The sequence below is a fragment of the Lathyrus oleraceus genome, chromosome 4, assembly GCF_024323335.1.
Source record: "Lathyrus oleraceus cultivar Zhongwan6 chromosome 4, CAAS_Psat_ZW6_1.0, whole genome shotgun sequence".
NCBI lineage: Eukaryota > Viridiplantae > Streptophyta > Magnoliopsida > Fabales > Fabaceae > Lathyrus > Lathyrus oleraceus.
Genome location: NC_066582.1, coordinates 391,631,122 through 391,655,604, shown reverse-complemented (window position 1 = coordinate 391,655,604; position 24,483 = coordinate 391,631,122). Strand labels below are relative to the sequence as shown.

The following is a 24,483-nucleotide window of genomic DNA, read 5'->3' as shown; positions in this document are numbered from 1 at the left end:
AAGATAAAGTTGTGGGAGGAGTTAAGGGAGTGTAAAATCCATTTTATAGATGGTATGTGGTGTGTTGATGGGGATTTCAATGCCATTAACAAGGAGGGAGAAAGGAATGGGATGTCTTCTTCTTCTAATAGAAGCGATAGAGTCGAATTCAACGAGTTTATTGAAGGGATGAAGTTGATTGACCTTCCTTTGATGGGTAAGAAATTCACTTGGTTTAATTAAGTGTTAAAGTGATGAGTAGGTTGGATAGAATTTTGGTATCAGATGATTTGGTTTTTAAGTTGAAGGTTGAAGGCCAAGTGGTAAGGGATAGAGTTCTCTCCGATCATTGACTGATTTTGATCAAAGATAACTTTAACAATTGGGGTCCCAAACCTTTTAAGTTTTTCAATGTTTTGATTCAACATCCGGAGTTATTATACTTTGTGGAAAATGTTTTGAAATCTTCAATTTTTTCGGGTAATTTTTTTTTCTCCTTCTCGAGAAAGCTTAAGTCTCTTAAAAGGGAATTAAGAAGTTGGAACAAATAGGTGTTTGGATGGATGGACTTGGGAGTGGATCAAGCGATTAAGGAGTTGAATGCTTTGGACTTTGAGGTAGCTAATGTTGGTGTCTTTAAGGTTGATGTTATGGCTTGAAAGAGGGATATATCTACTAATGAGTTGTGGTGATCAAGTTTGCTTAAGAAGAGCATGCTTAGACAAAAGGCTAGGCAAAATTGGATTATTGAGGGGGATTCTAATTCGATTTTTTTTCATAAAGTGATGAACCAAAGATTTAAGAGGAATGGGATTTTGGGGATTAGTTTGGATAGTGGTTGGTTCGATAAGGTAGATGAGGTGAAAAGAGAGATCAAGAGACATTTCGAGTCTAGATCCCAAGAGTCGGATTATAGAAGATCGTCTTTAAGGGGGACTTTTTTTCATAGTTTGAATAATATGGATGGATATTTACTTGAGGAGCCTTTCTCTTTGGAGGAGATCAAGAGTGACATTTGGTATGGGGATGGGGACAAAATTCCAATTCGAATGGTTTTAACTTGAATTTTTATAGAGTCTATTGGGATATTGTGAAGGAGGGTCTCTTTAAAATGGTGGAATAGTTCTATTTTGTTGATCGTGTCTTAAAGCCTTTACCACTTAGTTTTTAGCTTTAATACCTAAAGTCGATAACCCTCTTTCTCTTGATGAATTTAGACCAATTTTCTTAGTAGGAAGTGTTTATAAGATTATATCTAAGCTTCTTGCATCTAGATTGAAAGTGGTGGTCCCTAAACTCATTTCTACGAGCCAAACTGCATTTGTTTGCAAGAGACATATGGTCGATGGTGTTTTGATTTTGAATGAGTTAGTGGATTTTTCTAAAAGAGCTAAGAGGAGATGTATGTTGGTTAAAGTGGATTTTGAAAACACTTACGGTTGTGTGTCGTGGGATTTCCTTCGTAGCATGTTGAGAAGGATGGAGTTTGGAGATAGGTGGTGTGGTTGGCTAGAAGCTTTGGTGTTTTCTAGTTCAATGTTCGTTCTTGCTAATGGGATCCCTACAATGGATTTCAAGGTTTCTATAGGCCTTAGACAATGGGATCCCCTTTCCCCTTTCCTTTTCCTTTTGGTAGCGGAAGGATTTGCCGGTTTATTACATCAAGTAATTGCTTTAGGTTTTTTTTAAAGGTTTCACATTAATGATGATATGCATTTTGAATTGCTTCAATTTGCAGATGATACAATCTTGATTGGAGAGGGTTAGTGGACAAACCTTTGGACCATTAAAGCTTTACTTGGAGGCTTTGAGTTAGTGTTGGGGCTTCGGGTAAATTTAACCAAAAGCCGCTTATTTGTTATTAACCTTGATTCGATTTTTTGCAGGTGGCTGACTCTTTCTTATCTTATGGTTGTGGTTCGATTCCTTTTGTATTTCTTGGTATTACAATTGAGATTAATCCTAGAATTAAAGAGGCTTGGTCACCGATTATTGGCAAGATGAAAAGAAGGTTAGCGGTGTGTCATAATAGTTTTTTATCTATCGGAGGTAGAATGGTTCTTTTAAATTTTGTTTTATCAAATATTCCAATCTCCTTCTTCTCTTTCTATAAGACTCCCAAGGATATTTATAAATGAAAAGTATCCAAAGATCTTTTCTATGGGGAGAGGGTGAAGATGTGAATAAGGTTTATTGGGTAAGTTGGGACACCACTTGTTTGCCTAGGGAGGAAGGGGGGTCTTGGGGTTAAACATTGTGATATGTTCAATATCACGTTACTTTCTAAGTGGAAATGATGGATCTTAAGTGATGAACCTTCTTTGTGGGCCGATTTACTTAGATCTTGGTATGGGGATGTTAAGTGGCGATTTTTGGGGGATCGACATCTCTAAAGAAAGTTTCATTGTGGTGCGGAGATTTATGTGCTTTAGGGGATCCAAGTGTTAATGCCTCACATTTCAATTGGTTTTCTTCTTCTATTTCTTGTAAGCTTGGGAACGACAATACTTTGGACTTTTGGAGTTCATCCTCCTTTTTTTTATTTATTTCCCTCGTTACATAGGTTGAGCCTTTAGACTTGTTCCAAAGTGGTTGAGGTGGGGCATTGGATCAATGATTCTTGGGGTTGGGATTTCAATTTTAATGGGTTGACTTTGGGTGATGATGAGTTGTTGTTATTAGATGACTTGTCTTCCATTTTGATAGGGGTGAAGCCTAAGCCTAATGAAGAGGACCGTTTTGTTTGGTGGAGACACAGAGATGGTTTCTCGATGAAAGATTGCTACAAGAGGATTTATGAGTCTAGTTTGGTGGAGCATATCTTGGATCCTATTAAAGTTAAAGCGCTCGATCAATTATGGAAGACCGAAATTCCTAGTAAAATTCTTATTTTTGGTTGGCAGTTGATTCTCAACAAGTTGCTTACGAGAATGGAATTAACAAAGAGGTACATTATTGAAGGAACTCATAATATGGTTCGTCCTTTATGTTTTTTGGTAGATAAAGATTTGGAGCACTTATTTTGCCGTTGTTCTTTTTCCAACATCTTATGGACCAACTTTTACTTATGGATTGGGGTTGACCCTTTGATTTTAGGTGATTCGCTTTTAGAGAGATTTATTAATCTTAATTTTTCTCCTTTTTTTTAGTTTTTCATTCTTGTTTTTTGTTGGTCCATTTGGTATTGTCGGAACTCAATCCTTTTTAAAGGTTGTATTCTTACTAAGTTGGAGGTGTTGGGTTTTATAAATGCTTTGTCTTGGGAGTGGTTTATTGCCTTTCATAGAAGAGGGATGAATATTTCTTGATCCATTGATCTATTAACCCCGAATTATATTGAGTTTAGATATTTTTTTATCCTTCTTGGTGCATTCCGGATAGATTATTTTTAGTTGTTGATTGGTATTTGAGCTTTCTTTTTTATTTCTGGATTGTATAAAGGTGAACACCCTTTCTACTTATTTTAAATTCCAAAAAATCTATGACTTATAAGAAAATAGAATTGTCTCATATTTGATTTTTTTTTTTTTAAATTAATGCAAACTTTATATACAATAATTTATCCCTTATGAAGTACACATGTAGTTAAGCTTTGACTATGATGATAACACTATACACTGCCCTAAATGACATGTGTATTCATTTAGAGCTGGACAAGTGTGCATAGAGATTTACCAAAATCAAAACAACTATTTTTCGTTGAGAATAAAACGCCTATCCATCCGCATCTTCATGACTATTTCTTTTCTCTCTCTTCTTTCATCGATGTATGTTTCCTTTTCTCATAAACATTCATAATTTCATATACTGTTAATTTCCTATTTATATATACATAAATCTGTGTTGTCCAATTTTTGGCTTTGTTTTCATCTTTAATCCTCTCAATTACTTCTTCCACTCTTTATGATGCTTTGTAATGGTCCAATCAAAAACTAGCCAATTTTCAATATCCAATTCTCATCTTCTGTATAACCATTAACATTTATTCATATTCTTTCAATGTTGCAAAAATCTAACAAAAGAGAGATTTCTCTTTACTTTTGACCACATGCAAAGAAAATATTATCATTAAATTCTCTAGTGATATCATTCTCATAAATCTTATAACAAGTTCTCAAGTTTTGCAGATATATTTTTTAATTTCAGGTTTGTTCTTTATCATAATTTCCGCTGTCGTTTTGATAACCTTGATAACCATAGGTGTAAATAATGAGACATGACTTTTCCTATTTATCATATTAACTTATTTTCATATGCTCTTGCAGGAATTCCTCCTTAGGGGTGTTATTGTGTTATTCAATGATGGCGTCAAAGCCAATCAAGATTTCTCACGTAAGGAAATTTCATGCATGTCACTTGAATTTGAAAAGCCATAATTTAGTCCTAATAATGAAAATTTGATATAATATATTTTTGTAACAGACAAACTAGTGATTATTCAAATTCAAAACCTTCTATCTTACACATTTAATAAATGCAGACGCGTACCAAGAGTTTATCAGAAGAATCTCACAAGACACATCAAAGTTGTGCAAATGATCATACAGAAAATGATGATACCGGAAAGATGAATAACCAAGAAGAAAATGAAAACAATGCAAAGAAAAATACATGTAATGATTCATCATCATCATCTTCACTATCTAGGACTCACAAAATAGAAACCCTAATGAGAAACTTGTCCGAGCTTTCCGCTTCTCCAAGACCAGATCCAAGAAGAATGATTTCAAAGAGTGCAACAAGTTCGCGTAGTGATAGTTTAGAAAGCACGAGTAGTTCACATAATAAGCCACATACAGGAGGTGATGTGAGATGGGATGCAATCAACGTGGTTTCAAAAGGGTCGAATTGTAATCTCAACTTTAGTCATTTTAGGCTTGTGAAACGCGTTGGTTATGGTGACATTGGAAGTGTTTACCTTGTTGAGCTTAAAGGAACAGGAACATTCTACGCTATGAAAGTTATGGATAAAGCTTCTCTTGCTAGCAGAAACAAGCTTCTTAGGGCACAGACTGAGAGGGAGATTCTTGGACTTCTTGATCATCCTTTCTTACCAACTTTGTATTCTTATTTTGAAAATGAAAAGTATTACAGTTTGGTTATGGAGTTTTGTAGCTGTGGTAGTTTGCATTCACTCAGATTGAAGCAACCCAACAAGCATTTCACCGAAGAGGCCGCAAGGTTAGTGTCTTCTGCTATGTGTGTCAGAGTGAAGCAACCCAACAAGCATTTCACCGATTATGCGCAATTTATTATTATTGTTTATTTATTATCAGTGTCGATATGTCAGTGATGTAGTCAGTGATGTTGTACATCTGGTATGTCAGTGTCACTAAAACACTAGCTAATGAATGAACTTGTTTATCATGTAGGTTTTATTGTTCAGAGATTCTATTAGCACTGGAGTATCTCCACATGTTAGGAATAGTATATAGAGATTTAAAACCAGAAAACGTTCTAGTCCGAGATGAAGGCCATATAATGCTATCAGATTTTGACTTATCTCTCCGTTGTTCGGTTAACCCTACACTCGTAAAATCCTCCTCCGCGCGTGTAACAACCACATCCATAGGAATCCTAGACGACGCACAAGTCGTGCAGAGTTGCATGCAGCCATCAAGTTTCTTCTTCCCACGGATCCTCCCCTACAAAAGAAACAGAAAATCAAAATCAGATTTCGGTCTCATAGGCGGCCGACTTCCAGAACTAATGGCAGAACCAACGAACGTCAGATCAATGTCGTTCGTTGGTACACACGAGTATCTCGCTCCGGAAATCGTCCGGGGCGAAGGGCACGGCAGTGCAGTCGATTGGTGGACGTTCGGGATATTTTTATACGAGCTTATATACGGGACAACGCCGTTTAAAGGTAACGGAAACCGTGCTACGCTTTTTAACGTTGTTGGACAGCCATTAAGGTTTCCTGAACATCCTTCAGCTAGTCCTGTTGCACGAGATCTTATTAGAGGGTTGTTGGTTAAGGAACCTCATAAAAGAATTGCTTATAAAAGAGGTGCAACTGAGATAAAACAACATCCATTTTTTGAAGGGGTGAATTGGGCTTTGATTCGAAGTTCTAGTCCTCCTATTATACCTGAAACTTTTGATTTTAGTCCGTATGTTAGTAAAGAAGCTGTTGTTGTGGCAGCTGATAAGAAGGATGTTGATAAAAATGATGATGGTAAGATGCAGAATGATCCTTCTTATGAAGATTTTGAGTATTTTTAGGATTCTAGGTGTTATTAGTTTGAGTGTTTTGTTCTTTTATATAAAGAGATTTTGGAAGATATCGAGGATCAATAAACTTTAACTTTTGTAAATATATTTTCTTCTTTTCTTTATCATATTTTTGTAAGTTTTCAGACTTAACTTTCTTATTAATACATTTGTTCACTTTTTTTCTGGTTCATAAAGGAGGGATTTTTCATCTTTATTCATACAATAGTAACAATAATAAAGTTAAAAGATGATATATGAATGAAAGATGAGGATGATCTTACTTCATTACCTAGGATATACTTTCATTGTCAAAAAATAATTAACGATGTATTAAAGCTTAAAATAATTTTTTTTAACTGTCAATTATTTGAAATAACATAAACAACATCAACAATAATAAGAGTTATGAAGACTAATATTTTATAGTCTATGTAATAATCAATAATGTCGGAAATGAGTCCAATTGATTCGATTTGGTTTTGGTGAGTTTGATAAAAATTAGATTAATTAAAGGGAATGATTAATCTCACTCTATGAGGTAGAATACCAATGTAAATCTGAAAATATTTTTCAGAATTTGAAGATTTACCATTGGACGTTTTTTTTATAATACTGAAACACATAATAATTAAGTTATACCTTTTTTTTTTCTTTCAAAAAATATGTTTTAGAGATGCATCTCCAAAACAAACTCTATCATTTTATTTATAATTCATGAGGACTTTTTTTCGGAAATACATCTACGGAATTTTGAAGCGGGAATATGAAAAGGTGTGACCTTTGTAGGTTATCATATTCCAAAGATTATTCATCTTCAAAAAACTCTAATGTCATTTTTTGTTGGAATTAAACCCAAGAGTTTGAGTGATTTCGAATCAATCTTGATGAACAAGATTCAATCGCACCGATCGAATTCCCTCTCGTTCTTCACTCTTCACTTGAGTAAATCAACCAACCTTGGTTGCAAGATTATATCGCTGCACAATGGTGATTAAAAATAAGAAAAGAATATTGAATTGAGAAGGAAAGAGTTAGGGTTTATCGAGAGAAGGAAAAAGATGAATTTTCTGCAGAGTTCCTCTCTACTCACAAATTGTGCTTCTTTATTCTTTTGCAACTGCAAAATTCAATTGTTTACAATAATATGGATTACTCCCTATTTATAGACTTTGTTTGTTTGCTCCTTGAGCAAAGCCAAAAATCAAAAGCCCAAAATACATAATTTTGCCAACACTACAAAATTAGGTTTAAAACCAAATCCATGTCGAAGCTAACTCCTCGACACTTCGACAACAGGGTGTTTCGACAGCAACATGCTTTGACACCATGAATTAGAATTCAACACACCATCTAATTCATTGTGTCTAAACTATCTACATTCATCATAGATCTTAAGTTCTTGAATACTTCGACTTGCACTCCTTTCGTCATGATATCTGCAATTTGATTCTCAGTTCTGCAGTGATCCAAGTTCAGCTTCGCTTGTACTACTTGCTCTCGAAGATAATGGAACCTCATTTCGATGTGTTTGCTTCTTCCATTTGCTATTGGATTCTTCGTCAGATTGATAGCAGACATGTTGTCGATCTTCGTGGTAATTACTCCATGATTCTTCCTTGTAATGTCTTCGACCAAATTCACCATCCATGTTGCTTGAAATGCACAAAGAGAAGCAGCTATGTATTTTACTGCACATGATGATAGTGCCACTACTGGTTCCTCATTCATTGTTTTCACCCACTTCTAATCCTTTAATACCTTAGTTGTATTGATTGGTTAGGCATATGCATAGAAAGTATAGTGTACCAGGTCACCTTCATCATCGACCACATCATTTGATGTAATCACACATTCTTGCAACCTTGCAGGCATGAACCTTATTCTTTGAGGTATGCTTGTGCTTACTTGACCTCTAATTTCTTCTTGTCAAACTTCTCTTTCGACTTCAATTGTTGGTTCTTCACATAAGATTCTCAATGAATCCTTCTTGACATTTTCAGTCCAATCTCATTCCTTAAGCTCATTTATGATCACGTCCCTGCTGATCACTACTTGCTTGTTCACTGGGTCAAACAAGTTGTAACTTCTAGTCGAATGATGTATTATTAGGATCATCTGACTTGGCTTGTCATTAAGTTTTCTTCTCAACTGATCTGGAACATGTCTATGTGATAAGATCCAAATACTTTCAGACGACTCAAGCTAAGCTTGACACCAAACCTACATTCTTCTAGCGCAATTCTTTCTAGCTTCTTCGTTGGACATCTATTCAAAATATATGTTGTTGTTGACACTGCTTCTCCCCATAAGTTATTTGGTAGATGCTTGCCTTTCAACATACTTCTCACCATGTTCATGGTGGTTTTGTTCTTCCTTTCTATCGTTCCTTTCTGGTGTTGAGTGTAGGGTAGAACCACCTCATGCATAATCCTTTTTTCTCACATAACTTGTCAAAGTATTTCGACACATACTATCTATCATACCCCAAAATTTATCATACCATATACAACTTTCACCTGATCCATGATCCTACTACACATGCATGCATTCATTGTTTCATCACCATGATTTCATTAACATTCATAACCTAAGGCATTTACACGGACTCAAGGCATGGTGTTCACACCTGAGAAAAATTGGGGTTTTCCAGATAAAGTTTCAAAGGGAAATGTGCAACAAAGCAGAAAATCCATTTTTTAGTTTGTGTAACCGGTTACCCAAATTCTGTGTAACCTGTTACACCTATTTTAACACATGTTCCATGGGCAATTTTTTGTATGTATAACCGGTTACCTAGGATCCTAGTAACCGGTTACACCTGCATAACGAAGGCTCCCCAGGACATTTTTGTTGGTGTAAGCCCTAGAGGCCAATACTTTTGGTACTTCTATCGAATTATTTATTAATAATAAAAGGCTTTTTCTTTATTATGTTTGTCTAATAAAGTCCCAAGAATAGATAGTGTTGGTGTAAGCCCTAGAGGCCAATACTTTTGTACTTGTATCGAATTATTTATTAATAATAAAAGGCTTTTTCTTTATTATGTTTGTTTAATAAAGTCCCTGGAATAGATAGTCCGTTTAATGTATCAAGTGTGACTTAATCATGAGAGCATATTAAACATAAGGACACTATTCTTAAAGTATCTGTAGTCGAGCTTTATTGTGAAGTGGGATAACATTAAAGCATGGAGACTATTATGTTTATAGACTGATGATCACATCTCATGGATCATGGATAAGGAGTTATCAAGTCTCAAACATAGGTATGAATATTAAGAGTAATATTTATACTGGATTGACCCGCTATGAGAATACTATATAGAATGTTATGCAAAGTGTCATAAGTTATTCTCATGGTGATAATGGTGTATACCACTCTTCGACCTGAAATCACTATGGACCCTAGATGTAGAGTCGAGTGCTTTATTGCTGATCCAACGTTGTCTGTAACTGGACAACCATAAAGACAGTTGATGGGTACTCCACAAAGCATGTTAAGGGACATGAGTCACCTAGATGGAATTTGCCCATCCTGCGTAACAGGATAAATGTCTATGGGCCCAATATTGAACTGGACAAGGATGACACGGTTTATGCCTTGTGTTCAATATAGACATAAGGGCAAAAGGGTAATTATACACATAATTATTATCACAGAAGGATTTGTCAGATCACGTGACATTTTCGTGTCTTGGGTAGCAGTGATGTGTTGCTAGATACCGCTCACTATTTATTATGTTAAATGCGTGATTTAATATAATTGTCAACGTCGCGAAAACCTACAGGGTCACACACAAAGGACGGATTGATGAGAGATAGAGTAACTAAGGAACACCGTAAGGTACGGTGCACTTAAATGGAATACGAAATATGGTAAGGTACCACACGCGTAAGTGATTTTGGGCATATTATAAGATATGGGCCAAAATACACTTAAGTGGGCTTTTTAGCTTGAAGCCCACACAAGTGGTTCTATAAATAGAACCCTTGGGTAGAAGCATTGTCACTCTTGCATTTTGTTTCTCTCTCACTCAAAGCCTTCATTCATAACAGCTAACACTGATATTGAAGGAATTCGTTCGTGTGGACTGAGTAGAGGTGTTGTCATCGTTCAACGTTCATGATCGCCACAAGAGGTAACGATTCTATCACTGATCATGCTCATTCGTAAGGATCATTAAAGGAGAAATTTTAATTTCCGCTGCGTTATGGATCGCCATTCTCCTTCAGTGGTATCAGAGCCACTTACGAAACCAGGAATCTGATAACTGTTTACTTTCTGTATTAATACGATTAAAGACAGAATGAATCAAAGATTAAATTGAGATCGATCAAGTTATATATATGATATATCTAATCCTGATGCAAAATACATTATATATGAGATAGTGTTCTTGTTTCGTTCATTCAAACACTCAATGGTTGTTTTCCTTTGAGCGATCAATGGTCGTTTGCTTCTTGATCCGACATTAGTATGGTGAAGCAATGACGTGTTGATCAATCATACTGAATCAACAATCGAGATGTGTTTGACGGTCTGAAATTGGTGCATCAGGGTTAGTGACGGCACAAGGGTTGTGTTGTCAGAGAGTTAGGCGATTGGGATTGTGATTGCACAAGAGTTGTGCTTTCTAACAAATTTTCGTACAGTGTTAACTGGTTAACGCATATGGTTAACCGGTTAACGCAAGACGGAATACTGTTTTCTAAAAGGTTTTCAAATAGTGTTAACCGGTTAACGAATATGGTTAACCGGTTAACGCGAAACGGAATACAGCTTTCTAACAGTTTTTCAACAGTGTTAACCGGTTAACGTATTTGGTTAACCGGTTAATGCAAAATAGAATACAAATCATGAACAGATTTTCAAACAGTGTTAACCGGTTAACGTATATGGTTAACCGGTTAACGCAAGGCAAAATTCACCCGCTCGGCTAACTCTGCGTAATGTGATCGGTCGTCGAGATTTAATTTGGTTTTAATTGATTAAAAGAATTAAAATTAATAATAATAATAATGTGTTTATTATTGTCTTGTCGTGATCGGTTATGGCCTTAGTTTTCCTTTATTTTGTTTTGGATTTTAAAATACGACCTGCGTGTCGTGCCTCTCTTTTAATCTCTCAATGTAACTTCTTTTCTCATCTCACTCCCTCGTATGTAAAACGAGTTTCTTTATGTAATGTAATGATTATGAAGAAAGCTAAGAAGTCAATGCCAAAGGAGGACAACCTTGAAGATCTTGCTTGGAGAAGCTTAGATCGTTATTAGGTTAGCTTAGGTTCTCTCATTGGCTTGGGAGAACAATTGCGCTAGGGGCCATAACTGTTTCATTATATATGTATGTTGATGCATATGAATGTATGTTGATGCATGTGAGAGACGATTTATATGATAAATAAGCCGGTGAGATCAGAATAATTGCAAATTCCCTCAAATTAAATATTAAGTTTATGCTTTCCAAGTTTTAACACTCATCAAGACTAGTATCGGATAATGTAGGTTTCGCCTACGCGAGGTGCATGTTCTATATTAGTAAGGTGCGATGGGATAATTGTAATATCCAACTGTTAAAACAATGGGTCAAACTTGACTAAACAAATTATGATAAGATTATATATGTTTAGAAGCAAGAGTTGGGAATGATCCATATGATGGATCGGAATAAGGAGTTATTCACCCAACTGAAATTTTCTAGAGTTGTATGAGATACAATTGGAAAGAGTTCCTACCTAAATAACCTAGTTTTGTGTAATCCGCCTACGCGGACATAGAACAAAGTGAAATATGGATCTCGACCCACTAGAAAATCTTCCAATGGGATTTTCCGAATCAAATGATGAGGGTCATTTGTTTTGAGTAAAATAGTGGGAGCATATTTAATTAAAGGCCTAATTAAATATGTCAATGATACTTATATTTTCATTAATTCTTATGTAGATTACCATGAAAACAACCACCTCTAATAACATCTTGCGATCAATCCTTGACAAAGAAAAATTGTCTGGGACAAATTTTCTGGATTGGCACCGAAACCTGAGGATTATCCTCAAACATGATAAAAAGTTGTATGTCTTGGAGAAACCTGTTCCTGAAGAGGAACCTCCTAGTTCTGCACCTAAGGCAGAAAGAGATGCTTATAAGAAGCATATCGATGATGCTAATGAAACTGCTTGTCTCATGCTAGCTACCATGAACTCAGAATTGCAAAAGCAACATGAGAACATGGCATCATTCGATATGATCGAACACCTGAAGATGCTCTATTAAAAGCAAGCAAGGCATGAGAGGTTTGAAGTTTCAAAAGCCCTTTTTCAAGGCAAGTTAGCTTAGGGAGCCCCTGTAGGTCCCCACGTGCTCAAGATGATTGGGTATGTGGAAAACCTTGAGAGATTGGGTTTTCCCCTCGGAAAGGAACTTGCGACTGATTTGATCTTGCAATCGTTGCCAGATAGATTCAGTCAATTTGTCCTAAATTTCAATATGAATGATATGGACAAATCTCTTCCTGAACTGCTCGCCATGTTAAGAACTGCTGAGCAGAATCTGAAGTCAAAAGGGAAGTCCATTCTGATGATCGGAAATGGAAAGAGACAGAACAAAAGGCCCACTAAGCAGGGTGATAAAGGGAAAGCCAAGGAAGTTTCCAAACCCAAACCCACCGTTGCTGCTTTAAAGCCTAGTGGAGGCATAGCAAAAGAAGGCACCTGCTTCCATTGCGGTAAGACCGGACACTGGAAGAGAAACTGCCCAAAGTACCTGGAAGATAAGAAGAATGGAGTAGAGACTTCAACTTCAGGTATTTTTGTTATTGAAATTAATTTATCTACTTCTGCATCATGGGTATTAGATACTGGATGCGGTACTCACATTTGTACAAATGTGCAGGGACTAAAAAGGAGTAGAGATTTCGCAAAAGGTGAAGTCGACCTACGAGTTGGCAATGGAGCAAAGGTTGCTGCTTTAGCCGTAGGAACTTATGTATTGACTTTACCTAGTGGTTTAATAATTCAGTTAGAGAACTGTTATTATGTACCTGCAATTAGCAGGAATATTATTTCCGTTTCTTGTTTGGACAAGTTTTGTTTTTCATTTATAATAAAGAACAATTGTTGCTCAATTTATTTGAATGATATATTCTATGCTACTGCACGAATGAACAATGGACTATATGTCCTTGATCTTAAAATGCCTATTTACAACATTAATACTAAAAGGATGAAACCTAATGAGTTAAATCCAACTTACCTTTGGCATTGTCGATTAGGCCACATAATTGAGAAACGCATTTCCAAACTCCATAAAGATGGACTCTTGGACTCTTTTGATTATGAATCATATGAGACATGCAGATCTTGTTTAATTGGAAAGATGACAAAGTCTCCATTCACAAGAAAAGGTGAAAGAGCTAATGATCTTTTGGCCCTCATACATACTGATGTATGTGGACCACTGAACATACCAGCCAGAGGAGGTTTCCAGTACTTCATCACATTTACTGATGATTTCAGTAGATATGGTTATGTGTACTTAATGAAACACAAATCGGAGTCCTTTGAAAAGTTAAAGGAATTCAAGAATGAAGTACAAAACCAACTAGGAAAAAATATTAAAACTCTTCGATCAGATCGAGGTGGTGAATATTTAAGCCTAGAGTTTGATGACCATCTGGAAGAGTGTGGGATCCTATCCCAACTTGCTCCTCCTGTAACACCCCAATGGAATGGTGTATCTGAGAGAAGAAATCGAACCCTGTTGGACATGGTCCGATCCATGATGAGTCACGCCGATCTTCCAAACTCCTTTTGGGGACATGCATTATTGACGCCAGTTTACACACTTAACCGTGTTTCATCCAAAAAGGTTGAAAAGACACCATATGAGATATGGAGTGGTAAGAAACCACATATGTCTTACATGAAGATTTGGGGTTGCGAAGTTTATGTGAAACGACAAATTTCAACTAAACTTGAGCCCAAATCTGACAAATGCTTATTTGTGGGGTATCCTAAAGAAACAAGAGGGTATTACTTCTACAATCCTTCTGAGGGCAAAGTGTTTGTCGCTCGAATTGGAGTTTTCCTAGAAAAGGATTTTATTTCCAAAGGAATCAGTGGGAGGAAAGTAGAGCTTGAAGAAATTCAAGAATCACAAAGCATCGATACACCTATGGAGGAATTAGAGCAGGAAACACAAGTAGTTGTAGAAGAGCAACCTGCTCAAGTAGAACAAGACCAGCGTAGGTCAAGCAGGCTACGTCACCTACCTGAGAGATATGGATATCTCATAACAGATCAAGGTGATGTATTACTCATGGATCAAGATGAGCCTGTGACCTACCAAGAGGCCATAACTAGTCCCGAGTCTGAGAAGTGGCTAGAAGCCATGAAATCTGAAATGGATTCCATGTACACAAACCAAGTTTGGACCTTGGTAGAGCCTCCTATAGGAGTTAACCCTATAGGATGCAAGTGGGTCTTCAAAAAGAAGACTGACATGGATGGTAAGGTACATACCTATAAGGCAAGACTGGTTGCAAAAGGATATAAACAAATTCATGGGGTTGACTATGATGAAACCTTTTCACCAGTTGCAATGCTTAAATCTGTTCGGATTTTACTTGTTATCGCTGCATATCATGATTATGAAATATGGCAGATGGATGTCAAAACTGCTTTCCTTAATGGGAATCTTCTTGAGGATGTGTACATGACACAACCTGAAGGATTTGACATACCAGAAGAAGCCCAAAAGATATGTAAGTTACAAAGGTCAATCTATGGATTGAAGCAAGCTTCCAGAAGTTGGAATCTTCGTTTTGATGAAACAGTAAAACAATATGGATTCATCAAGAACGAAGATGAGCCTTGTGTCTACAAGAAGGTTAGTGGGAGCATGATCGTGTTCCTGGTATTATATGTAGATGACATATTACTCATTGGAAACGATGTCCCTACCCTGCAACAAGTAAAGTCTTGGTTGGGGAAATGCTTTTCTATGAAGGACCTAGGTGAAGCAGCCTATATATTAGGAATCAGAATCTATAGAGATAGATCACAAAAATTGCTTGGCCTAAGTCAGAGTACGTACATAGACAAAGTGCTGAGACGCTTTAACATGCATGTTTCCAAGAAAGGATTCATACCTATGCAACATGGCTTGTGTCTATCAAAAACACAATCCCCTTCAACTAAGGAAGAAAGGGATCGCATGAATAAGATTCCATATGCGTCTGCAATAAGATCTATCATGTATGCCATGTTATGTACTCGACCAGATGTCTCGTATGCTTTAAGTGCAATGAGTAGGTACCAATCTGATCCTGGTGATGCCCATTGGGTAGCTGTCAAGAATATCCTTAAGTACTTGAGAAGGACTAAGGACTCATTCTTGATATATGGAGGTCAGGAAGAGTTGGCTGTAATTGGTTACACCGATGCTAGCTTCCAGACAGATAAGGATGACTTTAGATCGCAATCTAGTTACGTGTTTTGCTTAAACGGTGGCGCTGTGAGCTGGAAAAGTTCAAAGGAAGATACAATTGCTGATTCTACAACTGAGGCCGAGTATATTATTTCCTCAAGTGCAGCAAAGGAATCTGTTTGGATCAAAAATTTCATTAGTGAACTTGACATAGTTCCTAGCATTGTGGATCCCATTGGTCTCTATTGTGATAACAATGGTGCTATCGCACAAGCTAAGGAGCCTAGATCTCACCAACGATCCAAATACATACTTAGGCGTTATCACCTCATTCGAGAGATAATAGATAGAGGAGATGTGAAAATATGTAGGGTACCTACACTTGACAATATTGCTGACCCACTGACAAAGCCTCTTGCGCAGCAGAAGCATGATGGACATACTAGATCTATGGGCATTAGGGGTATGCCTGATTAGCTCTAGTGCTAGTGGGAGATTATTGGTGTAAGCCCTAGAGGCCAATACTTTTGGTACTTGTATCAAATTATTTATTAATAATAAAAGGCTTGTTCTTTATTATGTTTGTTTAATAAACTCCCTGGAATAGATAGTCCGTTTAATGTATCAAGTGTGACTTAATCATGAGAGCACATTAAACATAAGGACATTATTCTTAAAGTATTCGTAGTCGAGCTTTATTGTGAAGTGGGATAACATTAAAGCATGGAGACTATTATGTTTATAGACCGATGATCACATCTCATGGATCATGGATAAGGAGTTATCAAGTCTCAAACATAGGTATGAATATTAAGAGTAATATTTATACTGGATTGACCCGTTATGAGAATACTATATAGAATGTTATGCAAAGTGTCATAAGTTATTCTCATGGTGATAATGGTGTATACCACTCTTCGACCTGAAATCACTATGGACCCTAGATGTAGAGTCGAGTGCTTTATTGCTGATCCAACGTTGTCCGTAACTGGACAACCATAAAGACAGTTGATGGGTACTCCACAAAGCATGCTAAGGGACATGAGTGACCTAGATGGAATTTGCCCATCCTGCGTAACAGGATAAATGTCTATGGGCCCAATATTGAACTGGACAAGGATGACACGGTCTATGCCTTGTGTTCAATATAGACATAAGGGCAAAAGGGTAATTATACACATAATTATTATCACAGAAGGATTTGTCAGATCACATGACATTTTCGTGTCTTGGGTAGCAGTGATGTGTTGCTAGATACCGCTCACTGTTTATTATGTTAAATGCGTGATTTAATATAATTGTCAACATCGCGAAAACCTACAGGGTCACACACAAAGGACGGATTGATGAGAGATAGAGTAACTAAGGAACACCGTAAGGTACGGTGCACTTAAATGGAATACGAAATATGGTAAGGTACCACACGCTTAAGTGATTTTGGGCATATTATAAGATATGGGCCAAAATACACTTAAGTGGGCTTTTTAGCTTGAAGCCCACACAAGTGGTTCTATAAATAGAACCCTTGGGTAGAAGCATTGTCACTCTTGCATTTTGTTTCTCTCTCTCTCACTCAAAGTCTTCATTCATAGCAGCTAGCACTGAGATTGAAGGAATTCGTTCATGTGGACTGAGTAAAGGCGTTGTCATCGTTCAACGTTCGTGATCGCCACAAGAGGTAACGATTCTATCACTGACCATGCCCATTCATAAGGATCATTAAAGGAGAAATTTTAATTTCCGCTACGTTATGGATCACCATTCTCCTTCAGATAGTCCGTTTATTGTATCAAGTGTGACTTAATCATGAGATCACATTAAACATAAGGACACTATTCTTAAAGTATCCATACTTGAGCTTTATTGTGAAGTGGGATAACATTAAAGCATTAAGACTATTATGTACATAGACTGATGATCACATCTCATGGATCATGGATAAGGAGTTATCAAGTCTTAAACATAGGTATGAATATTAAGAGTAATATTTATACTGGATTGACCCGCTATGAGAATACTATATAGAATGTTATGCAAAGTGTCATAAGGTATTCTCATGGTGATAATGGTGTATACCACTCTTCGACCTGAAATCACTATGGACCCTAGATGTAGAGTCAAGTGCTTTATTGCTGATCCAACGTTGTCCGTAACTGGACAACCATAAAGACATTTGATGGGTACTCCACAAAGCATGCTAAGGGACATGAGTGACCTAGATGGAATTTGTCCATCCTGCGTAACAGGATAAATGTCTATGGGCCCAATATTGAACTGGACAAGGATGACACGGTCTATACCTTGTGTTCAATATAGACATAAGGGCAAAAGGGTAATTGTATATATAAGTATTATCATAAAAGGATTTGTCAGATCACATGACATTTTCGTGTCTTGGGTAGCTGTGATGTGTTGCTAGATACCACTCACTATTTATTATGTTAAATACGTGATTTAATATAATTGTCAATGCCTCGAAAACGTACAGGATCACACACAAAAGGACGGATTTATGAGAGATAAAGTAACTAAGGAATATCGTAATGTACGGTGCCCTTAAGTGAATTGTAGAGCATCGTAAGGTACGGTGTACTTAAGTAGAATACAAAATATGGTAAGGTACCATACGCTTAAGTGATTTTGGCATATTATAAGATATAGGCCACATACAGTTGAGTGGGCTTTTTAGCTTGCAGCCCACAAAAGTGGTTCTATAAATAGAACCCTTGTGTAGAAGCATTTGTGTAGTTGCAATTTTGTTTCTCTCTCTCTCTCTCTCTCTCTCTCACTCAAAGCCTTCATTCGTAGAAGCTAGCACTGAGATTGAAGGATTCCGTTCGTGTGGACTGAGTAGAGACGTTGTCATTGTTCAACATTCATGATCGCTCCGTAAATCTGTATCAAAGGTTACAATCGCCACAAGAGGTAACAATTCTATCACTGATCATGCTCATTTGTAATGATCACTAAAGGAGAAATTTTAAATTCTGATGTGTTTTGGATCGCCCTTCTCCTTCAGTGGTATCAGAGCCACTTATGAAACCATGCATCTGATAGCTGTTTATTTTTTGTATTTTCTGTATTAATACGATTAAAAGACAGAATGATTCAAAGAATAAACGAGTAATTAAATTTGGCATCATGTGTGTATGATTTGGATGATTGATGTTGACTATGCTTCGGAATCCGACATTAGCATGGTGAAGCAGCGATACATCGATCGTCCATAGGTTATGCAATTGAGATCGATCAAGTTATATATATGATATAAGTAATCCTGATGCAAAATACGGTATATATGATATATTGTTTCTGTTTCGTTCATTCAAACACTGAATGATTGTTTTCCTTTGAGCTATCAATGGTCGTTTGCTTCTTGATCCGACATTAGTATGGTGAAGCAATGTCGTGTTGATCAATCATACTGAATCAACAATCGAGATGTGTTTGACGGTCTGAAATTGGTGCATTAGGGTTAATGACGGCACAAGGGTTGTGTTGTCAAATAGTTATGCGATTAGGGTTGTAACTGCGCAAGAGTTGTGCCTTAAAGTATCAAGTGTTGATGTGAAAAACAACGTCGATTTCAAATGAATTGTTCATTAAAATTTTCGGCGCGGGGCGCTGGGCAGCGGACCCCCGGCTAACTCTGCGTAGTGTGATTGGTCGCTGAAATTTAATTTGGTTTTAATTAATTAAAAGAATTAAAATTAATAATAATAATGTGTTTATTATTATTGTCTTGTGGTGATCGGTTATGGCGTTAGTTTTCCTTTATTTTGTTTTGGGTTTTTAAAATACGACCTGCGTGTCGTGCCTCTCTTTTAATCTCTTAATGTAACTTCTGTTCTCATCTCACTCCCTGTATGTAAAACGAGTTTCTTTTATGTAATATAATGTTATGAAGAAAGAGAAGAATTCAATATCAAAGGAGGACAACCTTGAAGATCTTGCTTGGAGAAGCTTAGATTGTTATTAGGTTAACTTAGGTTCTCTCATTGGCTTGGGAGAACAATTGCGCTAGGGGCCATAACTGTTTCATTATTTATGTTGATGCATGTGAATGTATGTTGATGCATGTGAGAGACGATTTATATGATAAATAAGCCGGTGAGATCAGAATAATTGCAAAGTCCCTCAAATTAAATATTAAATTTATGCTTTCCAAGTTTTAGCACTCATCAAGACTAGTATCGGATAATGTAGGTTTCGCCTACGCGAGGTGCGTGTTCTATATTAGTAAGGTGAGATGGGATAATTGTAATATCCAATTGCTAAAACAATGGGTCAAACTTAACTAAATAAATTATAATAAGATTATATATGTTTAGAAGCAAGAGTTGGAAATGATCCATGTGATGGATTGGAATAAGGAGTTATTCACCCAACTAAAATATTCGAGAGTTGTATTAGATACAATTGGAAGGAGTTCCTACCTAAATAACCTAGTTTTGTGTAATCCGCCTACGCGGACTTAAATCAAAGTGAAATATGGATCTCAACCCACTAGAAAATCTTCCAACGGGATTTTCCGAATCAAATGGTGAGGGTCATTTGTTTTGAGTAAAATAGTGGGAGCATATTTAATTAAAGGCCTAATTAAATATGTTATTGATACTTATATTTTCATTATTTTCATGTAGATTACCATGACAACAAACACCTCTAACAACATTTTGCGATCAATCCTTGACAAGGAAAAATTGTCTGGGACAATTTTTTTGGATTGGCACCGAAATTTGAGGATTATCCTCAAACATGATAAAAAGTTGTATGTCTTGGAGAAACCTGTTCCTGAAGAGGAACCTCCTAGTTCTTCACCTAAGGCAGAAAGAGATGCTTATAAGAAGCATGTCGATGATGCCAATGAAACTTCTTGTCTCATGCTAGCTACCATGAACTCAGAGTTGCAAAAGCAACATGAGAACATGGCAGCGTTCGATATGATCGAACACCTGAAGATTCTCTATCAAGAGAAAGCAAGGCATGAAAGGTTTGAAGTTTCAAAAGCCCTTTTTCAAGGAAAGTTAGCTGAGGGAGCCCCTGTAGGTCCCCATGTGCTCAAGATGATTGGGTAGGTGGAGAACCTTGAGAGGTTGGGTTTTCCCCTCGAAAAGGAACTTGCGACTGATTTAATCTTGCAATCGTTGCCAGATAGATTCGGTCAATTTGTCCTAAATTTCAATATGAATGATATGGATAAATCTCTTCCTGAACTGCTTGCCATGTTAAGACTTGCTGAGCAGAATCTGAAGTCAAAAGGGAAGTCTGTTCTGATGATCGGAAATGGAAAGAGACAGAACAAAAGACCCACCAAGCAGGATGATAAAGGGAAAGGCAAGGAAGTTGCCAAACCCAAACCCACTGTTGCTGCTTTGAAGCCTAGTGGAGGCATAGCAAAGGAAGGCACCTGCTTCCATTGCGGTAAGACCAGACACTGGAAGAGAAACTGCCCAAAGTACTTGGAAGATAAGAAGAATGAATTAGAGACTTCAACTTCAGGTATTTTTGTTATTGAAATTAATTTATCTACTTCTGCATCATGGGTATTAGATACTGGATGCGGTTCTCACATTTGTACCAATGTGCAGGGGCTAAAAAGGAGTAGAGATTTGGCAAAAGATGAAGTTGACCTACGAGTTGGCAATGGAGCAAAGGTTGCTGCTTTAGCCGTAGGAACTTATGTATTGACTTTACCTAGTGGTTTAATAATTCAGTTAGAGAACTGTTATTATGTACCTGCAATTAGCAGGAATATTATTTTCGTTTCTTGTTTGGACAAGTTTGGTTTTTCATTTATTATAAAGAATAATTGTTGCTCAATTTATTTGAATGATATATTTTATGCTACTGCGCAAATGAACAATGGACTATATATCCTTGATCTTGAAATGCCTATTTATAACATTAATTCTAAAAGGATGAAACCTAATGAGTTAAATCCAACTTACCTTTGGCATTGTCGATTACGCCACATAAATGAGAAACACATTTCCAAACTCCATAAAGATGGATGATAACATGAAATAATATCACATTCTAGGACTCGATTTAATTAAATTATATTATTATTTACTTCAATTTACTTCATTTTATTCGATATTACTCGGTATTTTCTTTCTATTTATCTCAGGTAGCTTATTTGAAGCACAAGTGAAAAAGGAAGAAAAGGAGGTGCAAAAAGAAATGAAAAGAAGCAAATTCCACCAAGTCAAAGCCCAGCCCAAAAGCAAGGCGCTGCGCCCGTGACGAGCGTCACGCCCTACCTACTTGTGTTACGAGCGTAACACATGGTGTGACGGACGTCACACCATTCCCCTATATTTTTGGCTTCAGAAGCACAACAAAGACGTTGAGGCCTATTGTTACGCTTGACCATTTGCAACGTGAAGACTCTTTACATGGAAGACCTTTGGAAACAGTTACAACAAGTGACCAATATAAATAGTAGCTTTTGGCAAACCCTGCGAGTCTCTCCGCTTCGTTCAATTTTCTTCTTCCAGCCGTGCAAGCATACCATTATTTTTCCTTTACTGTTTTTGCTTTTAATTGCAATTCTTATTTTTACTTTCCTTTCCAGTTAATCTTTCAGCACTTAATTAATTTTTCGCACAATAGTTTCTACACCGGAAACTATTGTGTATCTTTTACTAGATCTAACCTTACGTTAGACCCTAGATTTTTATTCCTTCACTTTTATTTTCCTGTCCGATTGAAGAATTCAAGAACAAATCCAACCGGTCTGTGGTGGAGTGTTCAAGATTGCTATAAATTATTCAGGTTCTTTAATTATTGTTTGAATTTATATATGCTCTGCTTCACTGTTTATTTATATTATTTGCCTGAGATGGAATTATTTATGCATGCTGATTATTTAGATCTGTTAAGCATGTCTGGCTAATTTATTTAGGTATCGGTATGTAGAGTAAGCGGAATGAAGGAATCAAAATTAAGTTGGTTTAATTACATTTAAAAATAAAATCACTCTTTTTACGGTCTCAATTTACAGGTTTAATAACAAGGTTTTGTACGAAAGTAAAAGACATAAAGAAGTTAAAATCAATAGAACGAGAGTTTGAGTTTTTAACTGGACAGTGTAAATTGGACATTAATTCTAGATCAGGGAGAAAGCAATTTTTAGAGTTAATTAAATTCTAATCTTTTTCAAAAAGTATTTTTAAAGGTTGAATGTGAGGACGAGAGTTAAGCATTTGAATTTAATTATATAATATAAGTCAACAGAGCGAGAGTTTGAGACAAGGATGTTTAAACGTTTAGTGATTTCTTAAAAAGAGTTTCTACGGATTCTATTGTTTTCAAAAAGTGATTTTGGACTTAACTAATAAGTGACAGCTACGTTAATATAAAATCATAGTTTATTCAACAGAGCGAGAGTTTGAGATAAGACTTTTAATCAATAGTGTCTACTGAAAGGATTTGTTTTAAAACCAAGAAACCAACGAAGAATTGATTCCCTAATTACAACGAACTACATACCGATATCCGCTTAATTAATATTTAATTTAGATCTTATTTTAGTTTTAACTTTTCCCCCAAACAATCAAAGTATTATCCGCCTTAGCTTTATGAAGTAACCTTAGAAAACGGTATATCGATTCATAAGTCCCTGTGGGATCGATATCTTTTAAAACTACGCGATAGAACTGTGCACTTGCAGTTTGTACCCCAAATTCGACTCATTAAGTCGCGATCAAGTTTTTGGCGCCGTTGCCGGGGACTTTTATTTAGTCGATATCGTAACTCTTCTGTTATGCTGTAGAGACTAAGGCTTATTTTTATTTTCTTTTCTTTCTTTCGTTGATTTGTATGCCACATACTCGCTCACAAGGCGAGCCGTTCTACTTACGAATCAACGATATTGAACTATATCTCCAAGTCTTACGACAAATTCGGGAATACCGTGCTGCGAACAATCTCCCTCCTGTCAAACTTCCTGATCTCAAAAATCTTCTTCCTTCGCCGATACCCGAGATGGCAGAACCAGCTCGTGCTCTTCGAGATTACGCCGCTCCATCGCAAGATGAGCCGCATTCGAGCATTGCTCCACCCGCAATCGAAGCAAACAACTTCGAACTTAAACCTTCACTGTTGCAGGCAGTACAACAGAACCAATTCTCTGGAAATCCTACCGAGGATCCAAACCTTCATTTATCCATATTTGTCCAATACGCTGATACTGTTAAAGCTAACGGTGTCACTTCAGAGGCAATTCGACTTCGTCCTTTTCCTTTCTCGTTAAGAGATAGCGCTAGAAGATGGCTCCAGTCTCTTCCTTCCAACTCAGTCACCACATGGAACGAGTTAAAGAAAGTCTTTCTTGCCCGATATTTTCCGCCGAGCAAAACAGCTATGTTAAGAGCCCAGATAAATGGATTTAAACAGAAAGATAACGAGTCTCTTTTCGAAGCATGGGAAAGATACAAAGACATGATGAGACTTTGTCCACACCATGGTTTAGAGGACTGGTTAGTAATTCATACCTTCTATAACGGTCTCTTGTACAACACGAGGTTAACAATAGACGCCGCCGCAGGTGGTGCACTAATGAACAAACCTTATGCTGATGCTTACTAACTTATCGAAAGCATGGCCCAAAACCACTATCAGTGGGGAAGCGAACGAACAATGGTAGAAAAACCTCAAACTAAAACTGGCATGTACGAGATAAGTAACCTTGATCATGTTAACGCAAAAGTGGATGCTCTGGTCCAGAAAATTGAAAGTTTAAATGTATCACCTCCAGCCACCGTGGTTGCCCTAACTCAGAATTGCGAAGTCTGTGGAATCCAAGGTCACACTCCTGCAGATTGTCAACTCCTAACAGGAATCCAAGCGGAGCA

At 36.8% G+C, this 24,483-nt stretch overlaps 1 protein-coding gene and 1 non-coding gene across 2 annotated transcripts; one reads left to right on the top strand and one right to left on the bottom strand.

The window, feature by feature from the left end:
- The first annotated feature begins 4,484 nt into the window (after positions 1-4,484).
- LOC127137683 (serine/threonine-protein kinase AGC1-7) lies at positions 4,485-6,207 on the top strand. The gene is made up of 2 exons (XM_051064119.1): positions 4,485-5,160; positions 5,352-6,207. The coding sequence occupies exons 1-2, from the start codon at positions 4,547-4,549 to the stop codon at positions 6,205-6,207; spliced, it is 1,470 nt and encodes a 489-aa protein (XP_050920076.1). The 5' UTR covers positions 4,485-4,546.
- A 17,785-nt stretch (positions 6,208-23,992) lies between these two features.
- Positions 23,993-24,099, bottom strand: LOC127077967 (small nucleolar RNA R71). The gene has a single exon (XR_007787724.1). It is a non-coding gene; the product is annotated as a small nucleolar RNA R71 (small nucleolar RNA).
- Positions 24,100-24,483: the final 384 nt, after the last annotated feature.

Bases quoted from the DNA above. Each gene is read 5' to 3' on its own strand.
- LOC127137683 (XM_051064119.1), top strand. From the start codon at position 4,547: ATGAATAACCAAGAAGAAAATGAAAACAATGCAAAGAAAAATACATGT. The intron at 5,161-5,351 runs GTTAGTGTCTTC...TTTATCATGTAG, and splicing joins TTCACCGAAGAGGCCGCAAG to GTTTTATTGTTCAGAGATTC.